This window comes from Lissotriton helveticus, chromosome 7, assembly GCF_964261635.1.
Source record: "Lissotriton helveticus chromosome 7, aLisHel1.1, whole genome shotgun sequence".
In the NCBI taxonomy this organism is placed as follows: domain Eukaryota; kingdom Metazoa; phylum Chordata; class Amphibia; order Caudata; family Salamandridae; genus Lissotriton; species Lissotriton helveticus.
This window is the reverse complement of record NC_136068.1, coordinates 177,134,624-177,154,865: the sequence shown is the minus strand read 5'-3', so window position 1 is coordinate 177,154,865 and position 20,242 is coordinate 177,134,624. Positions and strand designations below refer to the sequence as shown.

Below are 20,242 nucleotides of genomic sequence, written 5' to 3'. Positions count from 1 at the left end.
ACCCTGGCATGACACACATAACATTTCTCCGGCCTGCACTCACCCATCGGAGATACAACCATGTCACGCTTGAGCCGTCTCCATACTCGAGGCGCTAGATTCTGAGCCTGCAGTGGGCAGTTTCTCGCTTTATGACGCATGTTACTTGTTAGTATCCCTGCTGGGGTTCACGTACATCTTCACTTCTCACAGCTGAGGCAGAAGGCACATTTTCTGCCTCGTCTGCGCCTAATATCTTCCGAGCCACGACGTGCAACCTTTGCCCGTTCTCCACCCTGAACAAAGTAATGCACCACTACACGGGCAGAGTGCAGGGAACGTGTGATGCAGCTAGCGCTGCCTAATGGGAGCAGTCTTGCCAGACAGGCCAGCAGCGCTATTGATGGAGTCCAGCCTGGTGTGCTTGCACTAACATACACGTCACGACGTGTGCAGTGCTGCTCGACTATGTGCCCAAATAAATCATGGGCTGGCCACCAGAGCCACACAGCTGCCGCCGACCGCCTCCAAAATAGTGCCGCCTGGGGGGGACCGCCCCCCCTCGCCCCCGCCCCCTAGCTACGCAGTCACAGATAGGATGGCTGAAAGACCGAGTAGTTACTCTGCCTCTCAAGACCAACCTACAACACATAATAGCTTTTCACTGCAAAAAAACCCACAATTAGGCAGCAGATGTGCCCTCGGAGAGACCCGTACTGTAGGGGGCAGCATTTGTGCCCCATACCCAGTCGCACAGCTTTAAGGCGAACGTTTCCACATTACTCCATGTAATCCATTTAACTCATTTTTAATCCATGTACTCCATCGTATTATCCAACTTTTAACTTTAATTCCAATGACTCCACACGTTGGGGTGTCATGCTATTTTTCCAGGTTTCTCATGCTCGAGATGTGCCCATCCGGACCTCTTGTCAAGAACACGAACAGACGCATGATTCATCCAAAACCAGTGTTTATTTAAAAACCCAATGCATTTCGGGCTTTGACAAGCCCTTCTTCCGGGTTCACTACAAATGACAAAAAGCATTCACCATTACACCATTATTCACTAATAATCATATAGAGATCAATACAGTCAATCACTGTTTGTATGAAACAAAATCAAGAAAGGTATTATATTTATCCATTTGCACGTCAATAAAAAAGACACACGAAAAAACACATATCATTGTGCTATCCCACATAATCACCTCAATAACCTGATTTCAATCCCCATCCTTCCTTTGGTTTACTGTGACGGATCATCTCATCTATCACACAACATCAATCACCTCCATTTACCTAACCAAAAGACGCTATTAACTAGCTGTCCACACTGTCATCACTCATGACATCCATTGACATCAATTCATTCATTCATACTTTAATCACTCATTCTATTTCACTCCTGTCACCCTCTAAAACTACCCCCTGTTCTTCTTTCACTTCACCTATCCACATCTCGCCACTCATCTTCGTAAACATAATCCCAGTCTCACACAGTCCTGTAACTACCCTATTATTCATGCGCCCTCCCAATCGCTCTGCAAACGTGCGCTGCAAAACATCCCCTTTCATTCCAAACATGAATCACATAACCGGCATTCATTCCCCGCATTTACACCACTTTCATACTTAATCACTCTCGTCATTCCCAACTGCTAACACCACAACATTTACACGTACCTGCCAAAGAATTTCTTACAACCTCCATCTCAGTGCTTCATTTCAAAAAGAGATTGCCTCTATAATGCAAACCACCCGGTTTTTAAACCAATCTTTCCCACAAAAATCCCTCCCTTGCTCGTGTTGCCTAATTAGTCACATGATCTCTCCTGTCAATTAAAACCAACCTCTATTACAACGTGGCATTTGTAATTGGCACCCAGAGTTCATAGGATTACAGAAGTTGTCTGCTATTACTCGAGCAAACAGAACCTGCCAGTCGCTTGAGGGTGTTTAATTTCTTTCAGCAGTAGGAAGTGTGAAGATGCAGGGGCGAAAGAACTCAAAGCTCATTAACATTCAAATGGTCTTTTAAAGACCCGTGAAGTACTCGGCGCGGCTATTGTGTGCCTGGGAAGCTGTCTCGGCTGTGCTGACACTCTGACAGGGGTGTGGGGGGTGAAGCACTTTAAGCACAATGGACTTCGCGCGCCGGCATGTCTCTGCGTCTTGCCTGGATTTCGCGCCACTCGCGTTTAAAAAGCTGCGGCGCGAACGGTCTTGTAGGGATGTCTTTGTCACAGTGTGCGCGCTAAATCAAGGACACTGCGCGCTCCAGGTGACAATCGTGAGCGCGCGCCCACCCGCGCACGTTCGTGGGAACAGTGCTCACAGCTACCCCACCAAACATCCCCCCCAAACAGCGTCCAATGAGTCAAGATCACCTAACACTGTTAAAACAGGAAGTACTATCACTACTAGAAAAGCATGCCATAGAGAAGGTTCCACAACACCAACAAGGAACAGGAGTATACTCTCTATACTTCCTAATTCCCAAAAAAGACGGGTCTCTAAGGCCAATACTAGACCTCAGACCTCTCAATGCATACATAAATTCGGAACATTTCCACATGGTCACGCTCCAACAAGTACTTCCTTTACTGAAGAAAGGGGACTTTCTTTCTACACTGGATCTAAAAAACACTTACTTTCATATCCCAATTCACAAAGCCCACAGTAAATACCTCAGGTTTGTTGTAGAAGGACAACATTATCAATTCAAAGTCCTTCCATTTGGGGTCACAACAGCGCCAAGAGTGTTCACAAAATGCCTAGCAGTGGTTGCAGCTCACCTAAGAAGACAACAAATACATGTCTTCCCTTACTTGGACGACTGGCTAATAAAGGCCAAGTCACAAGAAGAATGTCTTCAAAACACACAAAAGACAATTCAGTTGCTGCACCAGCTAGGGTTTACTGTGAACTACACAAAATCCCACCTGCAACCAAACAAGGTTCAACAATATCTAGGGACTACTATAGACACAGAGAAAGCCAAAGTATACCCCAATCCAGTCAGGATTCAAACAATGCTTACATTGATTCAAAGATTTCAACCACAACACTCACTAACAGCGCGAGTGTTCATGCAGCTATTAGGGATGATGTCATCCTGCATACTGCTAATACCATATGCCAGACTACAAATGCTTCCGCTGCAAGAATGCTTAGCGACACAGTGGAATCAGGCTCAAGGACAGATTACAGATCTGGTGTTGGTAGACGACCGCACACACCGCTCTCTGAAGTGGTGGAACACAACAAACATTTCCCAAGGGCGGTCGTTCCTAGAACCAATTCCACAAGTGATACTAACAGCGGATGCATCGCTCTCCGGATGGGGAGCGCATATGGAGAAATATACAGTAATGGGAAGATGGAGTGTACAGGAAAAAAGACTGCAAATCAATCATCTAGAACTACTAGCAGTGTTTCTAGCATTAAAAGCCTTTCAAATGCACATTCTCAACAAAGCAGTCCTGATCAGAACAGACAACATGACAGCATTGTATTATATTCAAAAACAGGGGGGGATGCACTCTCTCCAACTATCCAGACTAGCGCAGGAAATTTGGAGGTGGGCCATTCCTCAAAACATCGATCTATTAGCCGAACACCTACCAGGAGTTCAAAATCAGATAGCAGACATCTTAAGCAGACAGTCAGAACAAATACACAAATGGGAACTGCACGACCAAATACTGCAGCCATTCTTCAAAAAATGGGGACAACCAGAGATAGATCTCTTTGCCACTCATCAGAACGCAAAATGCCAAAGCTTCGCATCCAGGTACCCACACCACCTGTCGCAGGGCAATGCGTTATGGATAAATTGGTCCAACAAATTTGCATACGCTTTTCCCCCTCTCCCACTAATTCCATTAGTGGTTCGAAAACTGCAACAACACTCAATGACCATGATACTAGTAGCACTCACGTGGGCACGACAGCCGTGGTTCACCACGCTCCTGCAACTCTCACAGGTGCCACACCAAAAACTAAGAATTTTACCCATGCACCTTACACAGAACCATGGAGAAATAATGCACCCAGATCCCAAACAACTGAACCTAGCGATCTGGCTCCTGAGATCTTAGAATTTGGATACTTAGATCTACCTACAAACTGTATGGAGATCATTAAGCAGGCAAGACGTCCCACCACCAGAGCATGCTATGCAGCAAAGTGGAAAAGGTTTGCTGTATACTGTACCAGTAACAACATCAACCCTCTGGACGCATCAACAAAAAATATTATTAGCTACTTATTACACTTACAGCAATGTAACCTTGCTTACACATCTATTAGAGTACATCTGGCAGCTATAGCAGCGTACCTACAAAACAGGCAACATCTATCCCTGTTTAGAGTACCAGCAATCAAAGCCTTCATGGAAGGCCTCAAAAGAGTCATTCCACCAAGATTGCCACCTTCCCCGGTCTGGAATCTCAACATAGTACTCACCACACTAATGGGACCACCTTTCGAACCTATGCATAGGTGTGAAATACAATTCCTTACATGGAAGGTGGCCTTCCTTATAGCCATTACCTCCCTCAGGAGAGTGAGTGAATTACAGGCATTGACAATACAAGAACCATTCCTACAGTTACACCAGAATAAAGGGGTTCTAAGAACAAACCCAAAGTTCTTGCCTAAAGTAATTTCAGCATTTCACATCAATCAACCAGTGGAACTACCAGTCTTTTTCCAAAAACCACAGACGGTAGCAGAAAGGGCCCTACATACATTAGATGTCAAAAGGGCAATATTGTACTACATAGAAAGAACACAAAATTTCAGGAAAACTAAACAACTATTTGTAGCGTTTTCCCCAACACATAAAGGCAATCCTAGCTCTAAAGCAGGCATTGCCAGATGGATTGTAAAATGTATACAAATATGTTACATAAAAGCAAAGAGAACATTAACTGTTCCTCCTAGAGCTCATTCTACACGTAAACTAGGGGCATCTATGGCATTTTTAGGAAACATTCCCCTAGATGACATATGCAAAGCAGCAACTTGGTCTACACCACATACCTTCACAAAACACTACTGTGTTGATGTGCAGGCAACACAACAAGCCAGAGTGGGCCAAGCTGTACTAAAAACTTTATTTCAAACGGTTGCAACAGACACGGGTGACCACCGCTAGGGAGGTAACTGCTGTATAATCTATTCATAAATGTACCATCTGCAGCCCATATGCCTCGAACGGAATATGCTACTTTCCAGTATGCATCTGTTCTTGGCATAGAGGGCTGCAGAGTGGTACATGCCCTCCCTGCCTCCCCAGAAACCTGTGTCTGTTCCAACATTATCTTATTTAGATACACTTACATGGGCATCTCTTTCTGTATTCTATTACACTACTCTATCTAACCCTACTATGGCAAAGCAATCTAAGGATGGAGCCGATGCCCATGCGCACTAGCACCCAAAGGAGGAGTCATCGGTCTCGTGACGACAAAAGACTTCTCCAAGAGAAAAACAAGTGCAATCATCCGAGCCCAACACCAGATGGCGATCTATTCATAAATGTACCACTCTGCAGCCCTCTATGCCAAGAACAGATGCATACTGGTAAGTAGCATATTCCTTATTGGCTTTTGTTTGTGATGTTACCTGACAAGGTCCTGCAGATTGTCATTTCTGCTGAAGATTTGGAGTGTTGGCTTTAAAGTTTTTGTTGCCATAGGCGAAAATGGCCAGACAGCTACTTCCCATCCCACGACAAATGCACGGATGTGCCATGTTAAAGTGCTAGCACTGAAGATTCGTGTTCACTGATCATTTCAGCATTCATACTACATCCATCTGTCGCATTGATTGTAGCAGGAGCAATGCCATTCTGTACGTCAATCACTGGAGACTTGTTCCATCCACCATGCAATTCCCTGCACTAAATCGCATGAAAATACTTGAAGGACAGGAGGGTGCACACCAAGCAGGAACCGGGGACGTGCCATTTAAGTGGGTTGGAGCAACACAACTTTTTTGCAGTGATTTTAACAGTGTTAGGAGGAACCACTGTTTTTTAAAACATGAAATCCGAATTCTCTGCCTTTTTAGCTGGGCTCTTGCCCATTCACTGTAAAGCTCTTTATGATAACTTCCTTTTTCTGAACAATACACCATGCCGGAAAGTACCTGAGAAACTAAAGTTATTTATATATTTTTTAAAAAGGCCCAATGTCAGTGAGCGCCTATGGGGTGATTTCCAATGTGACCAATCTAGAAAACGAAACTGCATCTACAGTCAGTGAACTGGTAAGACGGTATTTGGCTATAGCAGAATACCAAATCAAAGGCAACAGTCACGATTAAATGCCTAATGTTATTATATGTAGACTGACAACATATTGCTAAGACTGGCTTCATGGTGCTGGAGTAAAAAAAAATGCCTGCGCTGTTCCCTGTCTCAGAAAGTAAGACAGTCATTAATTTCTTAGTATCTTTGTGAAGCTCTAATGATTTTAGATGTCTTAATTCCCTTGGTCGTGCATTGACAACTTGGCGCCTGAACATCCGAGGGAAAGCCCCTGCACATGTGCCATTTTGCTCAGCAGGATGCAGCAGAGAAATTGACCCTCCAAATGCAGCGGTCGTGGTCGAGCATGATGCTGAAAGCCTTTGGTATTCAAAACCTCTGTCCAGCAGCTAAATGGAGTAAGCACCTGTGCTGCTTTGCCACGTCAACCGATTTCCGCATTTGCTGTACAGTTCATATCGTAAAAAATATGCATCCCCTGTAATCTATGAAATCTGTATTCTGGGAAACCCATATAGAGATTGTTAAGCAATAACACGCAAGACTAATCTACAAAAAACAACTACCATAGCACAAGTGTGCTAGGGAAGAAATCGTAAGACCTACGCAATGAGTCCGAGAAGATGGAGACACGCATTCCACACTGCGATGATCTGCACCATAAAGGAGAGGACCTATCTGAAGCAGAACTCCTACTTTCCTCGTCTCTCTCTTTCTCCCACTCCTCTCTCTGGGCACAATCACAAACGGCCTCCGCACTCCTGGCAAAGGCCTTGCAGTCGTAGTGGAACCTACGCACTGAAGTATCTCATTACTCAGGTCCCGGCTCGAGTGTGTGGCTCCTGCCTTGGGCCTCCGCACTTGTGGCAAAGGCCTTGCAGTTGTAGTGGAACCTCTGCACTGCCGTTTCTCATTGCGGAGGTCTTACCGCTAGTGCGGAGGCGCTTTGTGAATTGGACCCAATGTCTCTGTCTCTTTCACCCTCTCCACCACCCTCCATAAGCACATGCTGAAATAACAGTGTCCAAGTTGCGCATTTAATGGTACTGGGGATAGTTTCATTGATGGGTTGATACCATAATATTCTGGGTCTAGTGGTGACAATGTGTTATAACCTGGCAATGGGTTGACAGTAGGATGGAGCCTCCGATGATCATGTGCTTTTGTTTTGCCTGGGTGACATAGAGTAGAGCACACAGGAATTGTGGTACAATTTGTGTGGAATCAATGATATTGTAGTAGAGCCAACCATTATGGTGTGACTTTGTAATAGAGATACTCTGATGTGGTCACATTGTGTTAGTGGATTGGTGATGTAGTCACAATCACATGTGCTGTATTACTATTGTCATATTCTTGAGGTTCACATCTCTAGCTGACTCCATTGAATTGGTCTTTCTTCCACACTGACCAGTCCTTTTGTAAGGCTTGTTCATGGTACCATAGTGTCATTTCCCTCTTTATTCCACCAGGTAAAACGTATGTTGGTCTGAAGATCGCTCAGGCACTTCTCACGAATGACCACGTGTGGCAGATCAACCATCGAACATTTCCTGTCCTTGTTGTGTGCTACACGAACCATGCCTTGGACCAGTTTCTAGAAGGTAAGGTGCTTGAGTTTTTGAATCTATGAAGGGGAAGAGATCATTTTGAGGAGGGTCAACCCCGACAGGAGGATTGTCACATACACAAGATATATGTTCTTCTATAAAACTGACTTCTTGATTTTGATTGGGGTTTTTAGGACAAACTAGTAGTTTGCAGATCTGATCCCAGGTCGTATGACAATGTGCATTTGGCATGTACTTTGCAATACAATATAAACAACTAAATAAATGACCCATAGATACAGAGCATCATCACATTGCCATGCTCCATTGCCCACGTTTACAGTGTACTGTTGCATGGTGGTTGGTTCTGTAGTGTTTAGTGTTGGCACCTTTGCAAGAGAAAAATACCTGCCAGTTGTTGTTTTAAGAACCTATAAAGGCCCAGAAGTGAGACTAAATAGGACTGTAAACAAAATCGTATGTATTCATTTGTATCATGACTTTTCTGTCTTTGTTTATGTAACTTATTAGTCATGAACCATCAACACAGCTCTAGAACACATACAAAAGTGCTTTCTATTTATATTTGCTAAAGGTAAGGGGTAAAAATACGGGCTTTAGGTGATTTTGCTTATTTTCTTGCTGGTTGGGACACCAAAATACCAGTGCTGCCAGTAGAAAACGAACATGTGATGTACCAACGCAATCAAAATGATCGCGGTATGTTACATCACAGTTTTTACAACGCACGTCGTTACGACGACTTGCGCTGGAGGGCGCTCCACTTTGGAACAGTAAGATTTACTATTCCAACACCAGTCTACGTACAGTAGGGAAGGTGTTGGATAGTAAATCTTACTATTCATTAGGTTATAGCGCCACCCAGCGCAAGTTGAAGTAACGACTTACGTTGTAACAGCTGCGTTGCAACTGCATCGCGGTGTACTCACCGCTATGTAAAGGATGTTTCCCGTAGACAACTGGGCAGTTGGCAACTCTAGTTGTGCTGTCTTGGACTTTTTCACTTCATATTTTAGTCTATAAAGAAAGTGACTTCTTTAGTCAAAGTCTTTATGACTTTAGCGACCTAAGCTTTCAGCAGGGGAGGGGGGACAGGGCGACGCTCCTCTGCCATAACGGAGTAGCCCCCCTGGGTTTGTTGGAGAATAACTGGAGCACTTTCTGGCTTTTGGAGCATATGTTTGAGCATCAGGATACTGTGTAGATAAATCAGAGGTGTATGTTGGGGCATGAGGGTGTGTTCTGGGCAAAAAAGAGTAACATTGGAGTGTATGTTTTGATGTTGGTAGTGAGGCATATCACTGGAAGTGTGTGAGCGGTCATCTAAGCAGTTGTTTTGGCATTGGGAGACGGTGTTGTTGTATTAAGGGTATATAGTGGGATAGTGGACTTAAGTGTGGGTATCGTAAGTATGTGTATGATCTGTGATGTTTGTATTTAAACTTGAAGGGTAAATGTTATGCCAGGTGGAGGGTAGACTGTTGTATATGCTGTGCTAAAGTGACTGGGAAAATGGATTGTGGGATCAAGTCATGTTGATTGATGCATGCAGGGTGGGTTTCCCATGATTCTACTTAGAGTGTTGGAGTGAGTATTGGTACGGTCAGCAGTGTGTTGCGATATCCGCATTTGTGATGGGGGTTGTGGGGTGGGCATTGGGGGTGTGTTGTGGTATTGGGTTTGTGTCTGAGCACCAAGGTGTGTTTGGTATGTCCTTTATATGTGTGAGGGCATTAGTAATAAGTGTGTTGGGAAGTCCATAGTGTGTGTAGGTGGTATCAGAGTTGTGTTATTGGAACAAAGGGAATGTGTGCTGATGCCATCAGAGTTTTTGTTGAGGCAGTGGGAGTGGATGCTAGGGCATAGGAAGCGTGTTTTTCGCATCTGGCTTCTTTATGGCCATGGTGTGTATCTAGTTACAGGAGTATGTCTTAGAGTTTCAGGAGCGTGTGCAAGGGCCTTAGAGTTGTGTGTTTGTGTTCAATCCCTCCCTTCAAATGAGCCCTTAAACCGCAGTTTCTAGAAAAACATGCATGAGCTACAACCAATCCCTGAACTTATACTTTCCAAACTACTTTTTCAGTGTCTCCCCAACATGTACTACTGTACTGTAAATTGCATGATTTCTGACTGTACATTGTATTACTGCTATTATGATTTTAAAGTGCTCCTCCACCTTGTGTTGGGGTCATGTTGCACTTTATCAAGATACTAGCTAATAAATATGTAAGCGGGAGTGAGTGATGGCTACATGGGTGTGAGATTCAACATAAAGGATACATGTTTTGTGGTTTCACAATTGGGCATGGAGATTTTGTGTCTGGTCAGTTATATGCTGAGTTCTACCTTGTGTGTCGAGGAATCATAAGTGTATGTGTGTGCGGTTTAGGCAACAGATGTTGGTGTTTGTACATCATGAATGTGTGCACAGACTTCAGGAGTGTGCACAGACATCAGGACTTTAGTGCTGGGTTAATCAGAATTAATATTGTATCATCAAACTAGTCTGTAGGGTGCATCTTCAGAATTATGGTTTAAAGACTATGGTTTGGACACAAAGAACTTAGGGTGTGTCTGCACATTGGCTATTACAAAATAAGGGGCACACTAATCGCATGCAGTGGCTTCAGAATTATTTACTGACCATACCACTGCTTTCTAAACATAAGCATTGTTTTGCGTTTCACCATTGTGTTTTGAGGTGCTGGAACTGCATGATTTCTGTGTAAGTTGTTAAATATCTTTTGGCATATTAGCTATGTCAGCAGTACTAGGATTGTGCGTTGGGCATTGAGAGTGTGTGAAACATATGAACTGTGTGTTCTGTGCCACCCAAAAACGAAACTTTAGTTGAGAGATGTAACCTTTTGACATGACCATTATAAAAATAATATTAGATTTGCCATGCATCCTTCTGCTTCATCCCCGGTAGAACAGCTGGTGAAGGTCTTGTGGTCCATCGTGGCAGGTCAAACTTCTATTTAGAAGCCTCTCTTTGGAACATTCTTCTTGGTGATCTTCATTTCACCACTTATTACTTGGCTTTTCACAAACTGAAAAACTTTTTTTTTTATGCTCCACAAATGAACTTAATTGTGGTGTTTAAGTGAAGGGTTACATATGGATATCTGTATCATGCCACATTCATCCGTTCTGTCAACATTAATAGAGACCCCTGTGCTGTTTCACTAACTGAAATGTTAGAATTATTTTTCATGTCATGATAAGTGAGAGAAAGTGTACACATGCAATGTATTGTGCGATATGACCTAACTTTTGATTCTTCATTGGGCCACCTGAGAAATGGCTGCCTCAAAAGCATGCAACAACATATGAAACTAGCATACACATGTGCACTGGTATCAAAACACATGCATCCACAAAGACCACATCATCTTCACACGCTTTTGGGTAAACCAGAAAAGTTTCTGTGGTGTAGAACGTATGACGATACAAGAGTCCAAACAACATTGTTTAAAAAAGAATGTTATTTAGTTGTTGTCCGCACAGGCTGGAAGTTATAAATGGCGGTAAATCGAAGCCATGAGTTGTCCCAAGTGATAGCCGCCACCCTAGATAGAAAATTAAAACAAAAACCTGGACACCAGCATTTACCTCTTCAAAATCCTGTTGGATGTACACAAGGGACTTTGGATGTCCCACCAGCAATGATTAGGGACTGTAATGTCGATACCAGGAATAAAGTATTTATTTTTGAAGCCACATTTCTAGCCATCACCTGTGGGGAACCCTGATCTCCCAAAATGGAGTAATATTTTGAACTCAATTGCTACAAAACAACGAGTCACTTCTCAGGTTTCAAATGTGTGATGTCGATAAACAAGTAACTCATCGAACCCAGGATTTTACTTTGCATTCTGGGACTTTGCATTTTCTCTACCCTAAGACTGCACTACCAGATGTTAATGTAGGAATTAGATTTTAAAACCTACTGTGCCTCAGAAACTTGCATGCTCTATGATATCTGTTAGATTAGGAATGTAGACCAATGTGTTCAAGTGGTTTGAAGGAACTTTAAGGCATTTTAGAGAACTTGTTGTTTGAATAGTTCCATCTCCCATGACCGGCACACGTCAGAAGAACTTAACAAGGGCTCTGATTCTGCAGCCTTAGAAGCTGTTCCTTGTGTTAAGGCAGCAACTCTTCACCCTTCAAGATAGACTGACCCAGGCTTTGTCAAGAGACTAACTACCCCTCACCTCTTCCTGCAGCCACAGTTTTTGCTGCTATTTCACAAATCTTTTAGTTGTTGCTGTAGGAGATGAAGAAACATGGCAAGATATCACACAACTTATCCCTTCAGTATTTCCCTGTTTTTGTGAGTTACATCGCTCAGTGAATCGAGGATTGTTGCAAATTTTAGTTGAGATCTATGGGCGGGCGTGTCGAATCCTAGCTTGGCTGACTCAGTCAGTTACACGTCGGGGGTCAATAGAATGACTGGCATCAAGTTTGGCAACATGAACTCGCTGCAGTGCTATGACATTGAAAGGCAGCCGTAGCAAATTATATTTCAAACATGTGTCTCTGTTACATCACATCTGAAGTCCAGATGCTTAAGCCCTCCACTCCCCACCCTCTTGCACCCAGCTTCTAGGGCTGTGTTTTTGTATCGCAGCACAAATCCTCTTGTGCATCAGAAGTGAGGCAAGCCACCCGTACAGGCTTGATCATGTTTCCCAAACCCCATAATATTTTCCCTATGCTGATATATAATTGTAAAAGATTGCAATGCCATACTTTATCACGTTCAAGCCAGGCTTATTGGCATTGCCAATGCTTGTCTTTCTCTTGGCTGATATTTGTCAGTTATTTGGTCCAACCATTGTAGCACCCTATATCACTCCAAAGAACAATGGCCAGCACACAATTCCATTGTAGATCGCATGGTTAGGTATTGATATTGCTTTCTATATTTTGGTATATGTTTTCTAGATTTCAAGTGTTTTCTGGCCGGTTAGAAATGTATATTTGAGAGGGCTCAAAGGCTATGTGAAAATTTCAAAAGCTAGTTTTAAAGAGTGAAGAAAGCCTAATTTGTGTTTTGAGATTTTCTAAAGTTTAAAACAGTTTAATTTCAGATACGTATTTTCTTCTTTTCTTTCATCGATGTGCTCTATGCTAAGTGATTAATAAAAATGTAATCAGAAAAGCCCTAATCTGAAAAGCCTTTGCATCGTATGCTAAACTACTGACTTGGCAGACAGAGATAGGTCCTCATCTTTGAAGAGAACCCCATTTGTGTTAGGCAAAAGTCCCTTTCCCCCCAAAAAGTGATTATTATACTTGCTAGCTCCAGCCAGAGATTAAAAACTAATACCTATTGCTCAAAAATGATCCATTGTCTTGCATTAACATGTTGGGGTGTCTGTATGCGGGAGATGGAGGAAGGAAGTACTTTTAAATGGCACATCTGTAAACGGAATCATCTCTGAGCGATAGGGTAAATTTATGTTCCAGATTTTCTACCCCTGAAAATATCATGAGCTTGCTACACTGCCCACTGGGGTCCAACAAGCTTGCGCAGGTGAGTGCCCAATGACCAGTCGGTCCTTGATCATTCTGAAAAGACTGCAAAGGGGTGAGCCATATTTGACTCCATTTTGATAGTGGACCGTGGCAATAGTACTGAAGAGGGTGAAGTGCAGCTTTTAATTGCTTTCAACCATGAAAAATATTCTATATCTTCTAGGAATCCACTCCTTTTTGTCCAAGGGGATCGTGCGCGTTGGCGGGCGAAGCAGCAGCGAGATCCTGAAGAAGTTCACCCTGAGGGAGCTGAGAAGCTGCAGGGATTTCCGCCGGAACCTGCCACAGCACTTGCGGAGAGCTTTCATGGATGTAGGTTTTCAAAGATGCATGCTGTGCTCTGTAATCTAGTATTCAGCCTGGAGCGCAGGAAACTGACCTAGTTTTCAGCATCTCTCATTATTATCTTGTTCTTGAACCCATTTGCTTTCCCCCAGGCTCTGTTCTTAATTCCTGCTTATTTGTTTCTGGTTCCATTTTTCTTCCTTTTAATTTCACACCAAGTTGACTTTGCTTTCTATTTCCTATTTTGTTTGTTCTTTCATTTCATCCAACTCTTTTGGGCTTTTATTATTCCTGTTCATGTCCTTCACTTTCTAGCCTCTATTTTCTTCCCACTTGCTTTTCCCCTTGTTCCCCCTTTCACCCCCCTCTCCTTACTCCCATTTTACTTCCCTCTTTTCGTGTTTTACCCTTTATCTTTTGCTCCTGCCTCCTTTTTCAGACCACTTTCGATCACACTGTACCACCAGCCTTCCTTTGATGTTTATACTCCTGTTGTAACCCTTGTAAAAAACACAAAATACGTACACCAATAAGCAACCAGACAGTGCCAATTACAAGCTCAACCAGTCTAGACAGCCTCGAGCTTTCTTTGGAGGGTGGTGGCTCCAAGGGACCTAACATTTATTCACTAAAAGGTAGTTGTCACTAACCCTCACAACAAATGACATTAGCAGGAATTCCGGCAAAATCACAGCACAGATCAAACACTAAATAATGTTCCAGTTCTAGTACAAGTGAAAAACACCCCAAGAGCCAAACTCTTTAACAAATGAGTGCTGTCAGGCTGTGCTTCATTATGGGTATATATAGCATTTACAAAGTATAATGTCCACATAAAAACATGTAAATTATTCTCTTATTACAAGCAGGCCAAGACTTAAGTCGCAAAGAAAGTGGTACCTTTTTTTTCCACCTCATTCTTCGCCTCTTTGCTTTGTGATTCACAAAGATGGGCATTGTGGGCCTTGGGGGGAACAATGACAATTGTGACTCGCAACACACTTTTGTACGTTTGCATTTCATTCTTTGCCCGCACGAAACCCCTCATTTTGTGAAGCCTAGGCTTTGCAAGAAGTGATCTTCAATTGTTTCTTGGCTTGTCAGTTCAACCACTTAAACTACCAACCCTAAAAGCAGCAATTTTTTAAAAGGAAAGTCTGCGAATGACTGTGTGGTGCTCTGTGGTCATGGAGCAACTTTTCGACCCTTGTACGTGCTCACTGTCAGACGGATGAATCTCCAGGTCTGTATATTACTGTAAGTGGCGCGTGCCATGAATTATATGACCACATCTCCAGGAACTGGCTTCTGCCGTGTGCCATGCCAACTTGATGCTACATTTTCTGACAGATGTGTTCAGGGGTTGTTAGAGAGGTTGAAGTAATCAGGAATGTAAAATGTAATCTTTACCCTCCTTTATACAACGGGAGGCATCTCCATGCTGTGCCCTGGTGTGATAACATCAGCGGCAGCCAGTGCCTCTTGCAATATCATTTGTGGTATTGTGTTATTAAAACTACAGCCAACACCAAAAAGGGATCCACGCACGCCTCTGACTTTATCTGCTTCTTTTTCTTAAAGCAAACATTTGCATGTAAATCCAGGTGAAGGATGCCATTATTCCTGCTTATCACCAGGAAAGAAGAAATATAATTACATCTGTGCCCTATGACTACAGTAGACCGGACACACTCTCTTTTCTGGAAACTGTTCTACTTCTGTGCTGTCTTTTGACTACCTCACTGTCTTTTCAGGGAACTACATTGTCCTTGTTCATTTCCTCCTTTCTTTTACAGACTTGTGGCACCCTTTTCAGACTCTGGCTATAGACATATCCAGATTTTGGGCTGGCTTTTACACAACCAGTCTGTATCATGAGCATCATTTCTTGCAGCTTCATTTGGCTTTTGTCCTCTGATCTAAGACTGCTGGTCACATGGGAACATAAGTCGATGCCATATTGCAGGGTTCTACAAAGTCGGTCCTGGAGGGCCGGATCCATGCCAGATTTTTAAGATAACTACATTATTCTAAATGGGGATATGCTAAAAAACCTTTCAAGACCGGCTTTAAAGAACCCTTCCATAACGTGAGCTTGCACCAGTTCTCTCCCATGATGCAGTGTTTCCTTCCTTGCCCACACTGTGCCCGCCAGTCTGTGCAAACCTCAGCATTCCATCCCAGACATACTGCTTGGATCTGCACATATTGTTTGAAGGCCATTTCCGTATCACTACGTTCTTTGTTCTGGTCTTGGACCAAGGCCATCTCCTGCCACGCTGCCAAACTGCAAGTCTTTCCATGGCTGATTAATCTGCTCTAATAGAGAGGGAGAGGTGGCACAGCCTTGTAAAGGTCCCTGATGAACACCCAGTAATGCAGAAAGCGCAGCACATGGTGGATGAGCGCAGTGGAGCAAACAGGGTCTTGGTAATGCTCTAAGAGGTGAGATTCCTGCTTGAGTTCTTGCAGATACTGTAAGGGTCTCTGTCTCTCTTCATGTCTCCCCGAACAGATCAGCTCACAGTTGAAGCAATCCGAGCAGAAACTGCAGGAGGGCAGCCAGCACTTGGAGTGCACAATGCTTGGGGTGATGCATGAGAGGTATCTGGAGAAGCACATTGAGCCTGTTCACTGGGACAGTCTGATTAATGGCCTGGTAAGTGTAAATCTCATTATTTGTACCTTAGCTATTACCATGTGCCATTAGAATACCAGCTTTAGGAAGTGCTGTGGAATTGTAGACTTGTTAGGGTGACCAGATTTTCAGAAGGAAAAACTCGGGACTGCCACAAACATAGACAAAGGACTGAGGGCCAGATGTAGGTAAATACTATTTACCTATTCTTAAATACCGAATCATACCGATTCGGTATTTACGAATAGGTAAATAGTATGTAGGTAATTTTTGGGTAAATTTTACCGAATCTGTAAAATTCGGTATTTACCGATTCGGTAATTGCCATTCATTCCTATGGACCTGGAGGCCCATAGGAATGAATGTCAATTACCGGTAAATACAGATTCGGTAAAAGGGGGAAAACATTGAAGGGTGGCAGGGTGTTACTTTGACACCCTGTTGCACCCCTCAATTGTGTATGGGTGCACATGTTGCAGACATACATGCCCTAAGGGCATGTATGTCTGCAACATGGCACTGTTGGAAAAGCCAAAAAAATGCTTTTTCCAAGGTTTTCATTATTTACCACCAACTTGTAGTTGGTGGTAAATAACGAATCCTTAACTGAGGAGTTCACTAACTTGAGTGCTCCCTACATCCTGGATTCGGTAATTTACCGAATCGGTATGTTAAGAATTCGATATTTTACCGAATCCTTAAATTACCGATTCGGTAAAATACCGAATCCTACAAAAATGCCACCTACATCTAAAAAGCCCAATACTGGTCGGTAACGGCCGAAATTCGGTAATTTCGGCCGTTACCGACCGGTATTGGGCGACCTACATCTGGCCCATGTTGTACCTACATGGCCGCTGAAGGGCTACATTGAAAACCTATTAAGCACTCCCTCCCCAATTGCGCGATGATTTCCAGATCATCAGCAGCCAGGGGAAGCCATCTGGTGATCAGGAATTTGGGTAATGTTCTACACAGATGCTGATCCACTCATCATTAAATCCTGCTGTGCTGCCTTAGTTTGGCAAAGCAACACAGCAGACGACTATTTAAACTAGTGAACTTCTGTGGTTAGAGGGCTTACTGTGGGGATAGTGGACAACCAGTGACCCTAATGCGCAAGAAAGGTGACTACAAAGATTGATTTATGAGTCCTAAGTAGGATATATGATGTGCTATTGCTTTCATTGGGAAGCAGTCTGGGAGAACTGGCTAGAGATGGTAGCCCAGATTTCTGAAAAATGAGTGATCGGCTAAGTTCCAAAAGAGCATCTCAGAACAGTACTCCTAAAAAAGTTCGGTGGCTTTCTTTTGCTTATCAAGCTTGCAGATGAAAACAAACAATCTAATTTGTGCAAAGGTAAAACTAAGTAATGTTTTTTTTTTTTAAAACATTTTATTAATTTTAAAGAACACAAACAACTTTGCAAGGAACAAAGAGAAATAAGACGACATCATTTCTTTACAGGGTTGCATCATGTGGGAGGAGTGGGGAGAGTGTACAAGTGATCATACAATATCTCAGTAAGGAATTTCGGGGGGGGGCAGTGGGAGCAACAGCAGTTCAACGGTTCAATGTATAGCATCAAGTGGAGGAATCATTGGGTTGTGGGGACGTCAGTTCGATATCCAATTCCGGGAGAGGGGGGGTACATATATCGCCACGGTAAGAGTTCCATTGAGTCCATATCTTCCCCCATTTACGGGGCGTACCTCGAGAAATATACACAGTTTTTTCCCTGAACATGCACCAATCCATGTTTTGTTTCCATTGCCGAACCCTGGGCGGTCCCTGAGCACCCCATAATTGGGCAATATCCCTCTTGGCGATCATATTACCCAGGGTCACCCATCGGAGCTGCGGTACATTGTAGTCATTCGGCTCCCATACATTCAGCAAGCATCTCCTAGCCTCCGGCACCGACCGCACACCCGTAACCTCACTCATCACTTCATGCACACGAGACCAAAATCGCACTATCTCGGGACACTCCCATATTATATGTAGGAATGTGCCCACGAGACCACCGCCACGCCGGCACAGGCCATCAACAGAAAAGCCCATGTGTACCAAGCGGGGACCAGTCACGTACACCCTATGAAGGATTTTGAGCTGTACAAATCTGAGGCGCGCCGGGATGGCCACCTCTTTGGGGGAGGAGATCGCCGCCTGCCAATCTTCATCGTCGAGCTCTAGTCCGTCGCTAGTCCAACTCTCTCTAAGGTGACACAAGAGATCGGACCTGGAATTAATCAATTTTTTATAAATAAGCGAAATCGTACTGTCCGGGACGTGCCCGTCCAGTATTCTGTCCTCAAGTGGGGACGCTTCCGGTATGTCCGTGCCCGAGGGGAAAACAGATAGGACCGCGTGACGGACCTGGGCATAGCGAAAAAATTCGCGATCATTCAGACCGTATTCAGTTTTCAGTTCGTCAAACGTCTTCATTCTCCCTCCAGCCCATACGTCGTTCACCTTGCTGATACCTATCAAATCCCATCTATCAAATCCCTTCGATTGCCAAAGAGACCTGAGCCTATCGGAGGCATACAGTGGAGTGGCGCGAGTCAATTTATCAGTCCAGCCTAACGCCATTGAGGCATGGCGCCATACTTGGACGGCTGTCCTGGTGGGACCCGTTACATTCCGGGGAACAGGTCTGGAGTAAAGAGCTCTTTAGTAATCACCCCCAGGCAAAAGCCATTTGTCCAGTTCGAAGGCTGGATTCGGTGAAGGGCCGTACATACAATGATTTATCGCCCCCAATTGGGACGCCCAATAGTAACGACGGATATCAGGTAGAGCAATACCACCATCGTACCACGGGATTGTCAATTTAGCAATAGCAATACGAGATCTTCCCCCCCACACCAATTGCCTCTGCAAGCTCTCAATCTCACGAAAATATTTAGTTGGCACTATGTCAAGTGTATTCTGCAATACGTAGAGGAAACGGGGCAGTGACATCATTTTAAACAATGCTGCCCTTCCCAGAGGGGAGAGAGGCAGTTTACCCCAAGCAATAACATCTGCCCGGAGGCGTTGGAGAGGGGGCAGCAGATTTCGGTCAAAACGCAGAGCAGGCTGCAGAGTGATAAAGATGCCTAGATAGGTAAATCCGTCTTGCGCGACCGCGATGGGGCAGCCTCGCGGCAGAAGGGGAGTGTCTCCCGATAGGACATATATACAGGACTTCGACCAGTTAATGACGAGACCCGAGTTCTTGCGAAAAGATGACAAGACATCAAACAAAACAATGAGGGATTTTCGAGGTGACGTTAGATATAGCAGAATATCATCCGCATAGAGAGACACACACGGTCCTCAAGCTCCGAATTCCATCCAATGCCCCTCAGAGACGGTTCCCACCTCAACCAGGCCGCCAGTGGTTCCAAGGCGAGAGCAAACAAAAGCGGGGACAAAGGACAGCCCTGTCGCGTACCCCTGCCAAGTGTGAAGGGAGCGGAGACATGACCATTAACAACTACTTGAGCCATGGGATCAGTGTATAGCAGTTTTACCCACTTAATGAACTCCGGACCGAAACCAAACTTTACAAGAACCGCCCACAAGTACGGCCATTCTATTGTATCAAACGCCATAGTGGCGTTCAAAGACGCCAAAATGGCGGGCTCACGCAACGTCCCAGCTCGCGCTAGGACGCCATGCAAACGTCGAAGATTAAGCGCCGTATTGCGATGCGGTATAAATTCGGATTGATCCGGGTGAACCAAGTCCCCTATGACAGTAGCCAAACGCGTAGGTAGCATTTTGGCCAGGATCTTAGGTTCGGCGTTAATCAACGAGATAGGTCTAAAAGAGGCACAGCGATCTCGTGGTTTTCCTTCCTTGTGAATAACGACTATAGAGGCCAGTCTTTGGTCATGGGGGAGGGAACCCACCTTAAAAGATTCGAGGAACATCAAGCGCAAGTGCGG

At 44.2% G+C, this 20,242-nt stretch overlaps 1 protein-coding gene across 1 annotated transcript in view; it reads left to right on the top strand.

Annotated features, from left to right (window-relative positions):
* Window positions 1–20,242, top strand: part of ZNFX1 (zinc finger NFX1-type containing 1) — a 115,329-nt gene that overhangs the window by 41,947 nt on the left and 53,140 nt on the right. Inside the window, exons 4-6 of the mRNA XM_078651884.1 lie at window positions 7,732–7,863; window positions 13,544–13,692; window positions 16,181–16,324. Of these exons, the coding sequence (XP_078508010.1) occupies window positions 7,732–7,863; window positions 13,544–13,692; window positions 16,181–16,324 (425 nt within the window). The remainder of the gene's footprint in view (window positions 1–7,731; window positions 7,864–13,543; window positions 13,693–16,180; window positions 16,325–20,242) is intronic.